The sequence below is a fragment of the Mesocricetus auratus genome, unplaced genomic scaffold (assembly GCF_017639785.1).
Source record: "Mesocricetus auratus isolate SY011 unplaced genomic scaffold, BCM_Maur_2.0 Super-Scaffold_100003, whole genome shotgun sequence".
NCBI classification, from domain to species: domain Eukaryota; kingdom Metazoa; phylum Chordata; class Mammalia; order Rodentia; family Cricetidae; genus Mesocricetus; species Mesocricetus auratus.
In genome coordinates, this window is record NW_024429188.1 from 49,192,826 (window position 1) to 49,209,368 (window position 16,543).

General features: G+C 47.4%; 1 protein-coding gene across 4 annotated transcripts in view; it reads left to right on the forward strand.

The window, feature by feature from the left end:
* LOC101839497 (doublesex- and mab-3-related transcription factor C1) overlaps positions 1–16,543 on the forward strand; it is a 40,923-nt gene that overhangs the window by 8,854 nt on the left and 15,526 nt on the right. The window contains exon 1 of one of the 4 annotated variants that reach the window (XR_005876784.1): positions 15,394–15,733. The exons of 1 other annotated variant lie outside the window; for it this stretch is intronic. Coding sequence is in view for 2 of the 3 variants with exons in the window: in XM_040744281.1 (XP_040600215.1) it covers positions 15,711–15,733 (23 nt within the window). In the remaining variant the exon portion in view is untranslated. Of the gene's footprint in view, positions 1–15,393; positions 15,734–16,543 lie in introns of those variants that run through there. 2 more of the 4 variants (XM_040744281.1, XM_040744280.1) reach the window with 2 other exon arrangements.

A 16,543-nucleotide genomic window follows, 5' to 3' on the forward strand; every position in this document is an offset into this window, starting at 1 on the left:
TCTGACACTGTCTTAAGGCAATATGCATGTGTCCATCATTCGACAGCATAGATCAGAAAGAGCGGGTCAGTGTCATCCACAAGGCACTTTTCTGTCTGCCTTGGACTAATAAGCCCCCTCACAATTGTTTTGTTGTCGAAGTCCTACCCAAGAGCTGGCTGGGTTTGGAACCTTTAGTGTGGAATTAAGGAGGAAGTTGATCGTAGGTGGGAAGCTGACTTAAGAGGATGTCCTCATGTGAAGAGACACCAGAGGACTTGCTCTAGGCACACACGGATGCCTGATGGAGATGTCATGTGACCATATAAACTCACCAGCATGAATCTCTCGGCAGAAACCAAGCTGGGAAGCACTTTGGTCTTGAGCTGGTCAGTCTGCAGGACAATGAGAAAAATAAATTTCTGTTGTTCTAATCATCTTGTCTCGGGTATTTCTTATGACTGTCTACGGAGCAGAATGATATGCCCAACTATGCTTCTCTCTAAAAAATGAGTCCTGTGTTCGTATGGATCACCAGGCAGCTTACTCCTTGAGAAACCAGTGCAGGGTGAGGAAGATAATCCTGACCAGCATGGCTGTTTATTTTTTTCCTTTGAAACCCATGGGAAAATTAAAGCTGTCTCCGCGCACCTGCTTTGAAGGGTACCATAGTTCTTCAAGGAGAGGAAGTGGGTGGGAGGGCGTGGGTCATGTTACAGAGAGTCTCCCAATGTGGGGTTGCTTCATATACAGAAGTCCTTACTGCATGTCTGAAATTTCCCTGAAAGGAAACATGACACATGAAAAGAATAAAGTGTTTTTATGGTAGCTTCGGCTTTATCAGCTTGGGACATGGAGAAGGGTAGAGGGAAGAGAGAGAATGTTGAAACTTTCAGTTGGAGTGTCTCTTACACAGAAGAGGGGTCAGCAGGATCCTGTCAGCCCTGATACACACCTGGATAAACTACAGGTAATAATATGTGGGAAGTATTACGTGCATAGGTGGATCCCACTAGAGCTTCCTGGCTGGAGAGGAGCTTCCTGAGTTCTGAAAGGGTGGGAAGCCTTTGATCATTACAGCGGTACCGGGTCCGTTTCTTAGGACCCACGGCAATGTCACTTGTTTGAAATTACGCTTGCTTATGTACATCATCCTTGGGTGTAGTCTCACCAAAGACTGTAGGAACAGTGCCAGACTGAAGAATAGCAGCTTCCACAGTCACCACTCCTCTTACCATCAGTGGGTATGTGTCTTGAAGAATTCTGCAAACAGGTATTCACATACATCCCTGTGCCCCATGGATACACAAATCTCTTTTCTTGTCATAAAATAGGTCCATATTTCAGAGAGAGTAACACATTTGGTTTTCCTCATTTTCCTTGAAGAACAGGTGAATTTACCTGTCATCTCACAGAAATCTATGCACCATTGCCTGGCGTTCCTAACATGCAAATGTGCCAGCCTTCTTTATGTCCAGATGTAAGGGGCTGGTCCTGGCTCTTTACAGATCTCACCTTTTCATGTGCTTGTTCCAGAGACCAGTTCTCTAGAAGAGAAATATGGAAACAATTTGGAGGGTACACTACACATACATTTAAACAACCACTTGTGAATGCATCTCCAAGGAGGGGCTGTGACTTTATGAATACCACCTTGTTATTCATTATCTTCAGCCTTAATTTTGCTATTGTTGTCCCCTTAAACTTTGCCACTTAGATTTTGACGTATTGAGATGTATTGAGAAAATGCCTCGTTAATTCAAACTGAAGTCCCAGGGCGTGTGGGTCATCCCAGGCTGGCAGTGCTCAGAGCTGACCTCCGGGACCTGTACCGGAGTGAGATCAGGAAAGGCACGAGGAGGGCAGACAGGGATGGAAGAAGTTCATGGACCATGAGATTGCTAGCTGTCAGGAAACTCTTCAGCCTTGGAGACTGTCATGGAGTCAGGGATGATTTCCAGAGTAGTAGTTCTCTGGCATGAGTGACGACAGGGGTGCAGTGGGGATGCGGGGGAAGGAAGAGCTCTGAAGGAACAAGACCAGGCAGCTGGTCTTTGAAACTGCAGACAGGCCACTACCTTTTTCTCTACACTGTATTTGCAGGATTTAAACATGGCTACCAGGAGGTAGCGAAGGACAGTCTCATGTGTCATAGAGACACTGAACTCTGGGGCTATGGGTGTTCAGGACGAGGGTGCTTGGTCAACAGTTGGACTGCCCCAGTGTTTGGTCCTTAAGAAACTGGCAGGACATGATCAGGGATGGTCTGGAGTTTGGAGGCCTGTCTTGTGGCTGCTATGGTGATGATATCCTGAGGACCTGGTCTGGCCGCTGCTACTCTGTCCACGCACATTGTATCTATGAATACATCTTGGACTTGAAGAGAGGACCAAGTCAGGGTGACAGGTAATGTCTTAGCATGTGGACCAATGGAGGAGGGATCATCAGAGACAGACTCCCGTGACAGCAATGGCCTTAGGAACCTTGCAGCCTGACTGCAGTGTCCTAGTCACCTAATATTTGGGATCAGAGAATGTGCACGCTTGCAGAATTTCAGAGATCTCTCATTGAAAGTTTGCACTGTAGACATAATGGGGAATGGCAGCACTGGATGCTGTAACAACTTCTTCAAGGCCACAGAGAGGGAAGGTATCACTGGCAAGGGAGTCACATGAGAGCACTATGAATGTGACTAGCAGTCACATATGAATCGAGACTCCTAGCAACAGACAGGGTCCAGAAACGAAGGGACTGTGAATTGTCCACTGTGAAAAGGAGAATGCAGGAGGGTTGTTTCAGTCAGGTAGGGCAGCAAAAGCCTTCTTCCAAGTCAACCATGTGTTGTAGCTGGGACCTCAGGCTCTGGTGGGTGGGGCAGGGTGATTCCATGTCTGGCTTTTCCTGTGTGCTCGGGAGGGACAGAGAGATGAAGGCTGCTTATTAGGAAGCCCCACTCCATTATATCCTGTCATTGCTTCCTGGGATTTTGCTAGGTCCAGTCATGCCTTCTGCATAGCCATCTAGCCATTTTATGGGTGGGAGGGTGGCACTCTCCCACCAAGGTCCTACTTTGAGCAGTGTCCTGAAGGGCTAAAAATAATGGGAGACTTAGGAGCCTTATGCCTTGGGCCTATGCTTCCCAAACACAGGTGGCAGTATTTCTCTTCCTCCCCGCCCCCTCTCTGTCCCATACTCTATACAACATAGCAGCCCATGTTCATTTGGTCAGCCCGGATTCGTTTGTGGAATGCCCCAAATCCTTCAGAATTTGCACTCCACCTGCACTCGGGAATGTCCATCTCCTCCTCTGGTGGAGTCTGGGCTTCCTGTTGGGGCCAATCAAAGGGAAAATGTGCACCGTTGTTCCAGAGGAGAATCTAGGAGCTGAGGAGTTTACTGGATGCATGATTATCACTACATTTGGTCAGTGCAAGGTGCCCCAAGACAGAGACTGCTTGTTTCCCAATCAGCAAGGCAAAGCTCTTCCCTATAGTGGAGTCTGAAAATGGGCAATTATGGCAGTGTCCCTGCCAGAGGTCACAGTTCAGTGTGCAGCAGCTTTGGTGGAGATGAGTACATTGTGTGTGAGTGGGCTGTGCACATTTACACGCACTCACAAGCAGAGCAGAAGCAGAGAGAGTTCTCAAATCTGGAGTGGGCTGGGAAGAAAGAAGGGAGCAGGAGGGAGATTGTGGAGGAAGGGGAGAGCACGCAGTAAAGGCATGGGAGGGAAGAAGAGAGGCTTCCAGGGGGAGATAGAGAAACGTTGTGTCCTGTGCATCTGCGTCATGGCCTCATTCTCCTTTGATAAGGCTCCTCCATCCACGCCAGAATTCCTCGCAAAAGTATCCACACAGATCTGCTCCCATCCGGGAGAACAATAGCTTTTGTGCTATGTGCTGGGAAGATCTTTGGCCTGTAGTTACTTTTGAGCATAGCAGACCCAGAAAGCAAGTGATAGACTTTGTAGGGGAGTGGTGGGTCTAGAGGGAAGTAGGCTCCATGGGAGGAGAATTGGAGGAACTCTGAGGGGAGGGAGGCAAGACCACTGTGGAGAATCCTGGGGAAGTAAGATAGATGGATGGTGCGTGGAATGAGAGACAAAGACTCTTAAGCAATCATGTCATTTGGAAATGCCTGATGGAAAGAGAAGCCTCCACAAGGCTCCTTAGCAATGTATCCCGCAATGCATATGTTAGGCTTTCTTAATGAACCATGTCTAGGTCATGGTGGAAAGGACAAAGCTGTGCCCATCTGAGTGGCTACCGAAGTGCCAATGCCCATGTCACATCCTCTATGCCCGGGGGAGCATGAAGGAGCCATATAACTATGATATCCATAGTACTTAGCTGGTTCACCAGCCTGGCTGCAGAAGGAAGGACAAGCTTCCCACCTCATTTGAAATTCATGACAAGAGGCAGAATTGTGGAGTCAGGCCCCTGAGACAGGAAGTCAAGAAGGGCAGGGAGATTTCAGGAGGAATGAGAGAGAGAGAGAATACAGGAGAGGCAAGGGGCATGCAGGCTTCAGAAAGAACACATCTGGCCCCCTGTCCAAGCCATATGGGCTCTTTCTGTGTCCTGGCAAGGCTCCCACTCTCTTGCTCACAGTAGAATTGTTTGGAAGTGTATCCTGTCTGACGTGCCCCCTTCTAGGAGAACAAAGGCGTCCGTGCTACCTGCTGCAGAGATCTTTTGCCTGCAGTTTCCTTTTCTGCACCAGAAGCCTCCCGATGCCTTGGGAGAGCTTCTGAGATGTGGATGTTGGGTACCAGGTCACCACCAGAAACATACAGCCTCCTATTTCCTTAAGTGCCTAGAAGATCCCAGACCCTGTCACATTAGCTCTTTGAATAGGTGTGTACGTTGATCAGTCTTGCAAGGGCACTGTCAGTCAAGTTCACAGAAGCACTCACTCAGACCAGGACCATCAAGTGATGTATTCAAAGTCACACAGGTGAGTCACACAAAAACCTGGGACTTGAACCCAAGTCTGAGTGAAAGGTGTGCACACCATGTACATCCTGGGTCACAAGAAACTCTCCTAGTCTGTCTCATGCCTTCTGTCCCTTGTGCACAGTCCCAGCCCCCAGGTGGTCTTGGTGTCTTCAGGGTTCATGACTGATATGTAGCAAATCACACCAGATATACCAGCCCAACAGAATACACTGATTTCCTCCCAGAGTTTGATGGATCAGGGATCCCACGTGACGTGTCTGGGTCCTCCACATGTCAGCCTTTCTGACACCTAGTTGCACTCAAGGCGTCAGTTGCATGGGGACTGTGTCTCTGTCTTACAGGCTTGATTGAAGGTGAACCAGTGGTTGGCAGGATCCAGTTCCTAATGAGCATGAGATCCTCAGCCTGTTCCTGTTTGTGAGATATATTACTTGCCAGCTGTCCATCTCAACAGGACCATGTGCAATTAGTGATGGAGACAGGAACCTGGCCTGCGGGATGGACGCTTTAGTGTTGTGATAGCCTGCCCTTGGGTAGAAATGACATATTTTCCAATTTCTGTTGGCTAGATGCAAGGCATTGGGTTGGTCCCATTTATACGGGCACGAGTTATTGTAAGGAGGGATGTCACTGAGGGCTATTCTAGAAATGTGCTAACCACACATGTTTCTGCACTTACTTGGAATATGCAGTGAGGACAGGTGGTGGGGGACCTTCTCAAGGAAGAAACACATTGGAATATAGATCGGCAAACACTGAACGCTGCCCGGTACTTAGTGACAATTCTGGGGAAAGCAGAAGAGCTTTCAGCAACCTAGAGTTATTCTGTGTGGTTTTCTGAGGATTTGAGGGGTTGCAGTGGAAAATATTCTAAAAATGGAAAGCATAAGACCAAGTAGAGCTCCCCGTGGCCTCTGCACACTTCATTCCAGAGCCTAAGGCATCACAGTGAGGGGCATGTTCAACTGAAGGCAGTTCCATAAGCCCAACAATTTCCTTTGGCATGATTCCCAGTACCTTGGGAGCCGGAACCTCTAATCACAGCCTGAGCCAAGATCCAATCATTTTTGTGTCAGTAGTGCGGATGCTGTGCATTTTCTCAGCACGTGGACCCAGACGGGGATCATGCTCTACTGTAAATTTTTTTAATTATACTTAATAATTTAATTTAAATTAGAAACAACTTTGCTTCACATGTCAAACCCAGGAGAGATGGCTTAGCCATTAAAGGCTAGGCTCACAACCAAAACTCTCCTGTAATTTTTTATTATTGAATTCTCCCCAAACACGGAATCAGGCAGGGTGACCCACTGTGACCTAAACAAGTGGAGGTGATGAGGGATGCCTTATGGTGATGGAAGTCTGTCGGGAGGGGCTGCAGTTGTTGTCAGAATAGAAGTCACCACTGCCCTGTAAGCCCTACATCTGATGTCCGGGATGTTGTGACTCTGTATGACCCATCTTCACAACCTTCGCCGCATAGACCTCTTGTTCAGCACTGCAGTTGTCCCTCAGTCCATGATGGAGACAACCTCTGTCAATGAAATACTTGAAAGCAGTACTATGCTGTACTTTATGACTCAGAGTCACTTACTTTCACATTCACCGAAACACAAACCATTCACCAAGGAGTAACAACATATATAAAGCCAGCCACTGAAGTGTGCTTACCAATGGGAAATGTGGAAAGTCAGGAACTGGGAGGAACAGTCAGACCTTGGTCACCACCTGTGAGTCATGTCTGTGGTACTGTTGGTCTCTAAGCTTCTGAGCATTTCTGCTGCACAGGAAAACAGAGGGGCAAGTGGTCCTTGAGCACCCTGGGGAAGTGACTCATAGGCTACGGTTCTCTTCATGGGTCAGGAATGGAGACAACAAGGTCACTGCTATAAGAGACTCAGTTTGTGGTCACAAATATCTATAATCCCAGGACTCATCCCAAGTATACACACGGACTTTGGACTCCCATAGAACAATGTGAGGTGCACTCTCACCCTGAACTCTTGGGGAAGGGTCTAGGCCCTGCCCTATATGAAATGACAGACTATGGACACCCCATGGAGGGCCTCACCCTCCCTGGGGGAATGAGGGGATAACGGGGGGGGTAGTTGGGGGAGGGCACGGGAGGAGGGGAGGGAAAGGGAGAAGGACCTGTAACTGACTTGTGAAGCAACCTTGTTTCTTATCTAAATTTAAACTGGAAAATAAAATAAAATAAAATAAAGAAAAAAAAGAAGGTGGTGGCATTAGGTTAAGAAGCTCAATGATATGGTAGTGATGTCTGTGCCAGCCTGGGCTACAGGCCTTGCTTTGAAACTAAGATGAGGAGAGGGATTTATACGAAGAGGGAGATGGAGGTGAGTAGGTTGGTGATTAGAAAACACAATGTATTAAGCAGAGATAGTCCTCGTCAGGAAGACCTTCATCAGCTGTTTTGATATTTGCTGAGTTTCACCAAGCGCCAGTTGGGAGCTTTGTATGGATACAGTGGGTCCAGCACTATATTTGTGATCCCTGAGACAGGGAGACTTCGACATATCCTCCTGGTATGGTCCAGCACAGCCTGCCCAGTTCTGTGTTTATTTGATTCAGCAGTGAACAACAGAGACCTCGGTCACTGGCCTTCTGTGGGCAGCGATCAAGCACATTGGAGGGAAAACAGCATCCACATGTTGTTGAGTTTGCTCATCATGGAGAAGGAAGGAAGATACAGCCATCTAACCTACGAAGTTAGGAACCCACCCTCTCCATTGCACAGGAGGGTCTCTAGTGGGACAGTCGTCCCCTTAGAGTAAGGTCCCGTCTGAGCCACAGCAGGGTGCAGAGACATTCAGAGTCTTCCAGGAGTGCAATGGGCATTTGGGGTATGAAAGGAGTTAGTGTCAGTGATAGGCAAACCCCTTAATCTCATGGTCTTTGTGAAGGCTCAGGAAGTGCCCCTCTGTGAAATTCCATCCCTGTGTCCCTGGCCCAGTTTTCCACCGCCCCTTCTGTAGATAAGTACTTGCTGGCCAAGCGCTTGATACATTTTCCTCATCCCTTTAACCTTGGCTTGCATCACTGACTTGTATATCTATTTCCTGTCCTTTCCTCTTTTCTCCCCCAAAGCCATTCTAATCAAGAATTTATACCCAGCACAATACACCAAGGTCAATGAATAAATGACTTATTGAAAGTGGTGTTCCAGACTGTTTAGAATCCTCTAGTGATGATTATATAAGGGGTGATACTACAGTAGGGAAAGGGTGGTTTTTGCATCGTTAACATCATGTTTGCTAAAAGGCAAACACACTCACGTGTCGTTACAACTTTGCAGTTTCCAGCTCCATCCCCATGCTCACAATTTCAGCAAACAGACAAGGAGGCTCTTCCTGGTCTTTGAAATGACCCATAAGCTCTCCAAGACTAAAGCCCCAGGTCCACTAAGATTTTTATAACCAAACTCCAGGTTTCTCTTGCAAGAATTGGTGGTAGCCAAGAGCCTCCAGAGGGAATCACAGAGGCAGGAAATGTCTCACAGAGACCCTGAAGCCTTGAACTGAAAATCTTTTTCTCATTAATGTACTCAGCATGCTATTATGCAATTTATTTTATAACTGCTGTTTATTAATTGTATAGAACCGAACTTGATGCAGACAGTGTCATTCAAGTATGTGAGGAAGCACCCTGAACACACAACCCCCTTACTCTCCCTTCTGTTATTTTCCCAGTTATGGCATGCCCCTCGGTCCTTTCTACATTGTTTTACTTCAACTTCAATGTTACTCACACATTCATTATTTTATGTATCTACATATAACTTAGGCTCCTCAACTGTGAGAAGACATGCAAGATTTGTCCTTGTGACTTGAGTCACTTATAATGCTACACTCCAAGTGCAGAAGAATGCAGGTAGATCTCCACATCACTCTGGGGAGAAATTCATGGCAACAGAATGACTAACCTGAATGTAATACCTGAAAGTCAGATAATGCTAGAGGCAGAGATCATCACAGACAAGGAGTTTCTGAAAGACCTGTGCTTGTTTAGCAAATGATATCAACAGCAAAGAGAGTAGTTGACCCACTGTATCCACCATGCAGAATGGGAGAAAAATCTTTACTAACCACATCTGGCAGAAAAGTCATACCTAGCTGTGAGTCTTGAAAAAGGGAAGCATGCCCAGGAACTCTCCATGGCCCTTACCTCGAGGATGCCCTGGCCTAGCATGCAGTAGAACAGGAGCAAAGCTTGCTGGAACATGATCTTCCATGAGGTCATGGCATCTGAGACCCAAAACCTTGATATCTGAAGCAACTGCATGTTTTGTTGTAGCTTTTGTGGAGAGTGTCACCTTATCTAACCCAGGCTGGTCCTGAACTCGTAATCCTTTGTACCTCAACCTCCGTATTGCTGAGGATACCAGCATATAGCAACACAGTCAATCAGTGATTTTGATCTGTAGTAGGAGGAGAAAGCATGTGGGGGGGTTCCCGGTAGGTAAGCATTTTAAAGTAGAGGGGTCCCTGTTGAATGTTGTTTCCAAGGACATCTGAACCAGTGCACAGGGCTGGCCATCTGGTGGCAGCATATTTTCCAGCTGGAATTATTACAGTTTGTAGCATTTCTCAGTTTCTAATAAGGGCCAGGCAACTGATTTTTATGTTGTTTCCATTTGACTGGTGGCATGGCACTCCTGCTCCTTTTGAGATGAACATTTCATTTTTATATCTGGCATGTTCAAATTCTGGGTTGACTCTTCCATTTTGGCTCGTTCCTTTTTGTTCATTTGTTTGTTCATCTCTTCTCTTCTGCCATCAGAGTTCCTAGTGTGCTCCAATGTGTTTCTTCTCGGTGGCTTAACTGAAGACTCTGTTGCTCTCAGCCTCATGCTTCTGTGTGCTATCTGTTCCTTCAATTTCTTTGTACGATTTCCAATCGGGGTAACATAATGGCAGTTCCTCTCATGCTCATAATAACCATATGAGGATGGGAAAATAGAATAAAGCATCAATGGGGCTTCGGGGATTTCTCCTCAGAATCGTATCAGGTATCTTAATGAGTTTGTGCCAGCCCCAAATGCTACGCAAGTGCCGGGGCCCATGGCAGACTGCCCCCCATCAGTAACTATGCTCCACACCTACTTCCTCTCAGGTATAGACAGAATAATCCACACAGTATAATTGATTCACATAAACTGATATGTTGACACATGCCTGCCTGTCTGTTAAAGGAGACTGAGTCTGGAGTATTGTGAGTTTGAGTTCAGCATGGGATACATACTGAGTTTCAGGTCACTGTCTTAGTTATCTATTGTTGTGAGGAGACATCATGACCTAATCAACTTATGAAAGAAAGAAGCATTCTGTTGGGTTTTTGTTGTCAATTTCATGGGTTGGTTCATCATCATCATGGTAGGGATCATGGTATCGGGGCGATAGCCATGGTCCCAGCAGGCAGCAGGCAGGGAAGCATGCTGATGGAGTGGTAGCTGTGAGCTTACAAGTGGAGACATTAACTAGGATGCAGAGAGAGCCAGAGTCAGCACCCTGGTAGGATGTGGGCTTTTGAAACTTCAAAGTTCAATAGCACTGTTACCGCTACTCCACCAAGGCCATCCCGCCTAATCTTTCCCAAACAGTCCCACCAACTGGAACCAGGTATTGAAATGCGTGAGTCTGTGGAGGCCATACTCATTCACACCACCACAGCCACCATGCTGGAAATAGTGATAATATATCTCAAAAACATCCCGAATCTCAAGACAACAAAGTGAAGTCAAACCAACCAAAGTCCCCAAACATACCTCCAACCCCGACTCACTGTTAGGAAAACCTGAATCTACTGTCCTCACATCCTCATGAATGTTTGTCTGACTGCCACCCAAACCCAGGAGAGAAAGCATAACAGAAGTGGCCTGAGAATGGGCATGAGGGAGAGAATACTGTGCGGGACTGGAGAGATATGGGTGGCAGGCCAGATTCTCCACGGACTGGCACTGTTATGGAGAAGCTGCCTCTACAGGCCTGCTCTTCTAAATAAAGGTTTTCACTGCAGCAGCAAGTGTTGATGGCTGGAGAACCGTGGGATTTCAGCTGAGGTGAAAAGTCCAGACTGTCTCTCAAACAAACATGTAGCCAGCACAGATTTCTCCTCAGTGCTAGGTCTCTGCCCTCTAGGTACTGCCACTATTATCAGGACGTCATGTAGGCGTAAAGCAGCAACACATATCTAAAAATACAAGAAAGGCACAGAACTCAATAGCAATGGAAGCCCATGGATACCCATGTTTGCAAATGGACTAAGACCCGAGTAGGCACTGTTGAAAAGGAGATGTACACATGGTGTACATATAGACAATGGTGATTGGCAATAATCGTGTGGAGGATGTGAATCAAATTCAGTCACAGGTCGTCTCACCTTTTGTGTTTGGCTTACTCTCAGAGATGGGAAACGGGGCCAAGAAGGAGCAAAGTTACCCTTGTACAATTTTGTTAAAGTGTGAGTTGGTACAGCAACTATTGAAAACACCACGCATGAGTCTCCTAACATTAAAATCAGAACTACTGTGCATTTTAGCTGTACCTATACTGGTAGTGTGCCCCAAAGAGCTAAAAATCAGTCACTCCAAAAAATATCTGCATTCCCACATTGCCTGAAGCATCACTTAGAGTACCTCTCCTAGGGACATAATCTAAATGCCTCCTAGTGGATAAATAGAGCAGGAATATAGCTGGATCTGGGGACAAAACCTACAATTACAGGCACTTGGCAGGCTGAGCCACAAGGAAAACAAGTTGATGACTTGCCTGTGCTACAGAATGAGCTTAAGTCAAACATTGTACAAATCAGTGAGATACAGTTACATGTCTTCTGCTTTAAAATGGCTTGGAATATAGCTAACTGTGTGAATGTTTACTTACCAAGTGCAAAGACTGCGGTACAACCCACATCATCTGTACAAAAGTACTCCTCTCTACACACAGACATATGTACACACAAAATGAGGCATCATTTAGTCACAGACCGACAGAAGTCTTGGCAGGCCTGGGGGTCAGTTGACTCTTCTTTACAAGATCATGGGTACAGAGAGACAAGAGAAAAATGACAAATAATGTTCCGCCTGCTTTCTTAAGAAAAGGATTACATACAAGGGTGGTTGCCAGCAACCTGCGGGGGTGGGTAGGGATGATAAATGCGAAGGTGCCCTATAAGTGACAGCCTAAAGGAGATGCCAGTATAAGTGTCAGCCTAAGGGCACAAACATACTTTCTATTATAATGATAGAATGTATACCTTGGTGATCCTGCTTTGTAGTATGTGTAGCTATAGGTTGTGTATGTGCTGCATGTGATACATGAAGTACATGATGGATAGGCCTGGTTATCTGTATGTAACTAATTTAAATGTATCAACAGTCTACTTTTGCTTCCCATGTGATACAAAATTGCCCATTTGAATCTATCAAACATGCATGTACAACACATAAGTTTGTAAGACTGCAGTGCCTACTGGAAATGTGCATGGTGGAAGATCTTAAATGCTTTCACCACACAATGATGGTGACTCTTGAGGGTGACTGATGTGCTGTTTAGCTTGAGGATGGGAGTCCCTTCACAAAGTTTCCCATACTTCCCACACTTGTAAACCCTACATACATACAAATATTATTTTGATGTTTTCTTTGAGAAAGCTGGGGGAACGTATCTACACAGCAGTGAGAACCCAGGGTAAAACTCTAAAAGCACCGAGCCCTAAGAAGAGGCTAGGAGAATAGCGGCGATAGTGGTGAGAGAACAGAGAGTCACTTGTGAGAGTGTGGGGGAGGGTTAGAGGAAAGTATCTCGTCCTGTGAAGCTGGGACTCTGGGTTTCTGTAGAGTGGGAGGCCGGAGAGAGGCCATCACGGTCTAGAACAATGGTTGTCAACCGTCCCAATGCTGAGGCTCTTTAGTACAGCTCCTCAGGTTGTGGTGACCCCCAACCATAAAGTTGTTTCGTTGCTACTTGATGACAGTAATTTTGCGACTGTTATGAGTCATAATGTAATATATGATGTGCAGGATATTTGGTATGCAACGTCAAAGGTGTCATAACTGTTGGAAATCGTTGGCCTAGAAGGACCGTGATAGGTGATTTTAGCAAGAGTCGAGATCAGCAGCACAGGCACATTATTTGGAAAACAAAACGCAGTGCTGCATATAGTAGTAGCACCTTGTGGGCAGTGGCAGAGTTCTATGGCCGTGATTAGAGTCAGCTTGGAAGATGTTGGGAAGAAAGGGTGCGTGTCTGGGAAGAGGAGCTGATGGGAAATTCCACATGGGTCAGTCCAGCTGCCTCTATCCCACCTCTGCTTCTGGGTTTCTAGTGCAGCTCCTTAGTGGAGTCAAATTTCACCAAATATTTCAATACACATTCACTGCTTAATGACACACAGACACACAGACCCTCAGACACTCACTCACTCACACACACACACACACACACACACACACACACACATAGACACACATGCGCGAGTGAGTGCACATACACACCTTCACACCTTCACAATTCACATCAACAGGTTTACAAACTGAGTAGGCATAACTACTGGGGAGATTGCTCATCTCCCGGGCATTAAAACCTCTGATCCTCTTTGGTTGGTGAGGTCGAGCCCTGCAAGCCCCACAGGTGAGGTTCGGCTAGGTCTGGAAAAGATGACATAGAGCTCACCTTGCCAGCCAGTTGGGACCCGTGTTAGTTACTTTTTTGTCAGCCTGACACAAGGGAGCGTCACCTGGGAAGAGAAGACCTCTGTGGAGGAAGTCCTCCCATCAGCCTGACATGCATGTTTTCTTCAGGAAACTCTGATGGCAGAGGACCCAGCCCACTGGGGGAGTGCTATCCCTGCGCAGGTGGCCCTGTGTGATATAACAAATTTGCTGTCCTACAGAAATAGAGGAAAAGGGCTTGGGGCTTGGAATGCTCTCTGCCTGTACACTAACTGCCACACCAAGACCACCCTCTCTCAACAAGAAGGGGCCTCCTCCTGTCTGCACGGAAGGACAGTGGTTTCTCACAGCTGGCCCTGGCCAACCATCGTGACACTCCATTAGGTGAAGCAATAGGAGATTGTATGATTTAAAAGGGGAGGGGAATTTGTGGTGTTCGGGATCGTGTTTACGTTCTTCTGTATAAAATGCATTTCATAGTTCAGTAAACCTGCAGAGACTCCTCTGTCTCGGGGTAAAAGACGAGTTGTGCTGCACCCTCCCTTGCAGCCTTCCCTGGGATACTATGTTACAGTGTCTGTCAGGGTCCCCATCGGAAGCCAGACACCGTCATCATCTGGAGGGTCACCTTGTGTAGTGAGTCAAGGTTGTTCTTGGTCAGTCTTGTTATGGGGAAGTGGGTGTTTGCTGTTTATGAGCACAACGTCTAAAGGGCCATTACAGGCTCCAAAGATTCCTGGTGTATGTGCCCCTCTCCCAGCTCTTCATAAACTCTGCTCAAAAATTCTCAGGTATGAGGCTGGCTTAGGCTCCAAGGGGGCAGACCTGCAGGGTTCTCTTCCTGGTTGTATGGAAGTTTGGGGGTCAGAGCGTCAGTTGACAGGAAAAACTGTTGACTGGAGACTGCATTGCAAAAATGGCCTTCCTTGGAGGGAGCATCATTGTCTCCAGCGGTGAACATGATGCCCTTGGAGTTTTGATAAGATACTTGCTCTCCTTTCCAAGCTGCCCCACGTCCATCACGGAGACATCATCCCCAACATCTCTTAAATTGATGTCAGTGTGGAGTATCAAGGAAATATACGAAGCCAAAACCCTGTAAGGCACGCCGGCATTTATTTCAACCTCATTGAACAAGATTCCTGGGAGAGCAGGGGCCTCACTGTCTTGGCTGCGTGTCTGCAACTCCCCTGGACTCAGCCTCGGCCTGTTCAGCGCCCTCTCCTGAGAAGGAAACAGAGAGACAAGTGGCCCCTCAGAAGCCCTGTGGGGATGGAAGGGAGGGCTGGGTGCTCTCTGGGGGCGAGCAAGGGGCCGCCCGGCTTGCAGTGGGTGGTGAGACAGACAGGCTGGAGCAGAGCCCTCACCCGAAGAACTTGGACACAGGAGCCACGGCTCTCTGGAACCGGCCCTTCCAGATCCTTCTAGGAGGAGCATCCTCCCTGGTGCCTCTTGGGCCACTGGATCAGTTCTCTATGGTGTGAGCAAAGTAGACAGCTCCCTGGGAGTATTGTGGGTTTCTCAGGGTCTGAAAGAGAGAGCCGAGGTGTCTTCTTTGCAGTCACCTCGTGACTGCTGTCCATTGCCCCATTCAGCCACTGTGAGGTGCATCTGCACTCCTTGTTGAGGATGGAGAAGTGGGGAGACCTGCCTTGTCCAAACCCCAGCCCCCTGGAGGATGTTCCAGACCACATGGAATTGAGAGTCACCTGCCTAGGAGGTGGGAAGAGGGGACAAAAATCATGGTTCCCATAGAGTGTGTGATGGCTCGAGAGGACCCCCCCCCATCTCCAGGTCTTCTTTTAGAGATCTGCTGAGCTGCACACTATGCTGGGTGTAGAGCTTGAGGCCTGCGCCCCCGCATAGCCCCAAGCCCCTCCCCTCCACGGCCTGAGCCACATTGCTTCTGCCCACGGTTCCTCCCTGCTTCAGTCCAGAACATTGTGCCCAACCAGTGGATACATTTCTGGTGCGTGGACTCGCCCCGCCCCTCAGAACTTTCTTCGTTTCTTCCTTTGCTTTTCATCTTCACTCTGGCCAGCTCAGCATCCTGAACGCAAGTTCTCCTGGCTGAACTGGAAATGGAGAGGTCTTCGGGTACACGGTGAGTTCTCCTCTGGTGGGGTTTCCACGGATATAAGTGCTCATGAGGCCTGTCTGTGGTTGCCCCATTTAGTTAGGACTCTGATGTTTCTCATGGCCCTCACGAGGCGCACGGTCTAAATGTTTCTTTCATATTTGCCGAGAGCTCGGGCAGGGCATGGCGCCCTGAGGCCGGAAGTCCTGGGCACCAGTTTTTCTCTCTGAGGGCTTTGCTCTGCACAGGTTACCCCCATACTTGACCCTGAGCATCTGCTTCTGGTAAATGGTGGAAAGTCCTTGGGGGCCTGGGGAGCTTCTACAATGTGCAGGACAGAGTCCGGGGTCCAGCCATAGGCTTTAAAACTGAGCAGTTTACACTTGGTATTGTGGTTCATTTTGGGTTGCGTCTTGCAAGCTGTTGGAGCCATGGGTCTTTGTTTGCTTTTTCCATTTTTTCCTTGAGGGCGTCCACTTTTTTCTGTGCCTTTTCGTAGAGCCTTTGTAGTGCTGCCTGTGGCCTTGCTTTGATTTCACTGGCGTGTGTCCTGTCCTAAGGTGACTCCATGTTGTGGTGCTTACCACCATGTTGTAGGACGATAGTGAACTTCCAGAGTCCAGTCCTCCATCTTTGTCCTCCACCAAGTGTCGTTAGCCATTTTGTGTCCTATGCATTGCTATAGAACTTTGAACAATAACTTTTCCTTTTATTGATGATTACAGAATGTGGAAATCCTGACCTTTTCTTTCAGTGTCTTGATCAGTGGGCATAATATACTTTGTTTTATTTTAATTTCTCTTAGGAAGATTTTAGTAGTTTTCTCTAAACAAATCT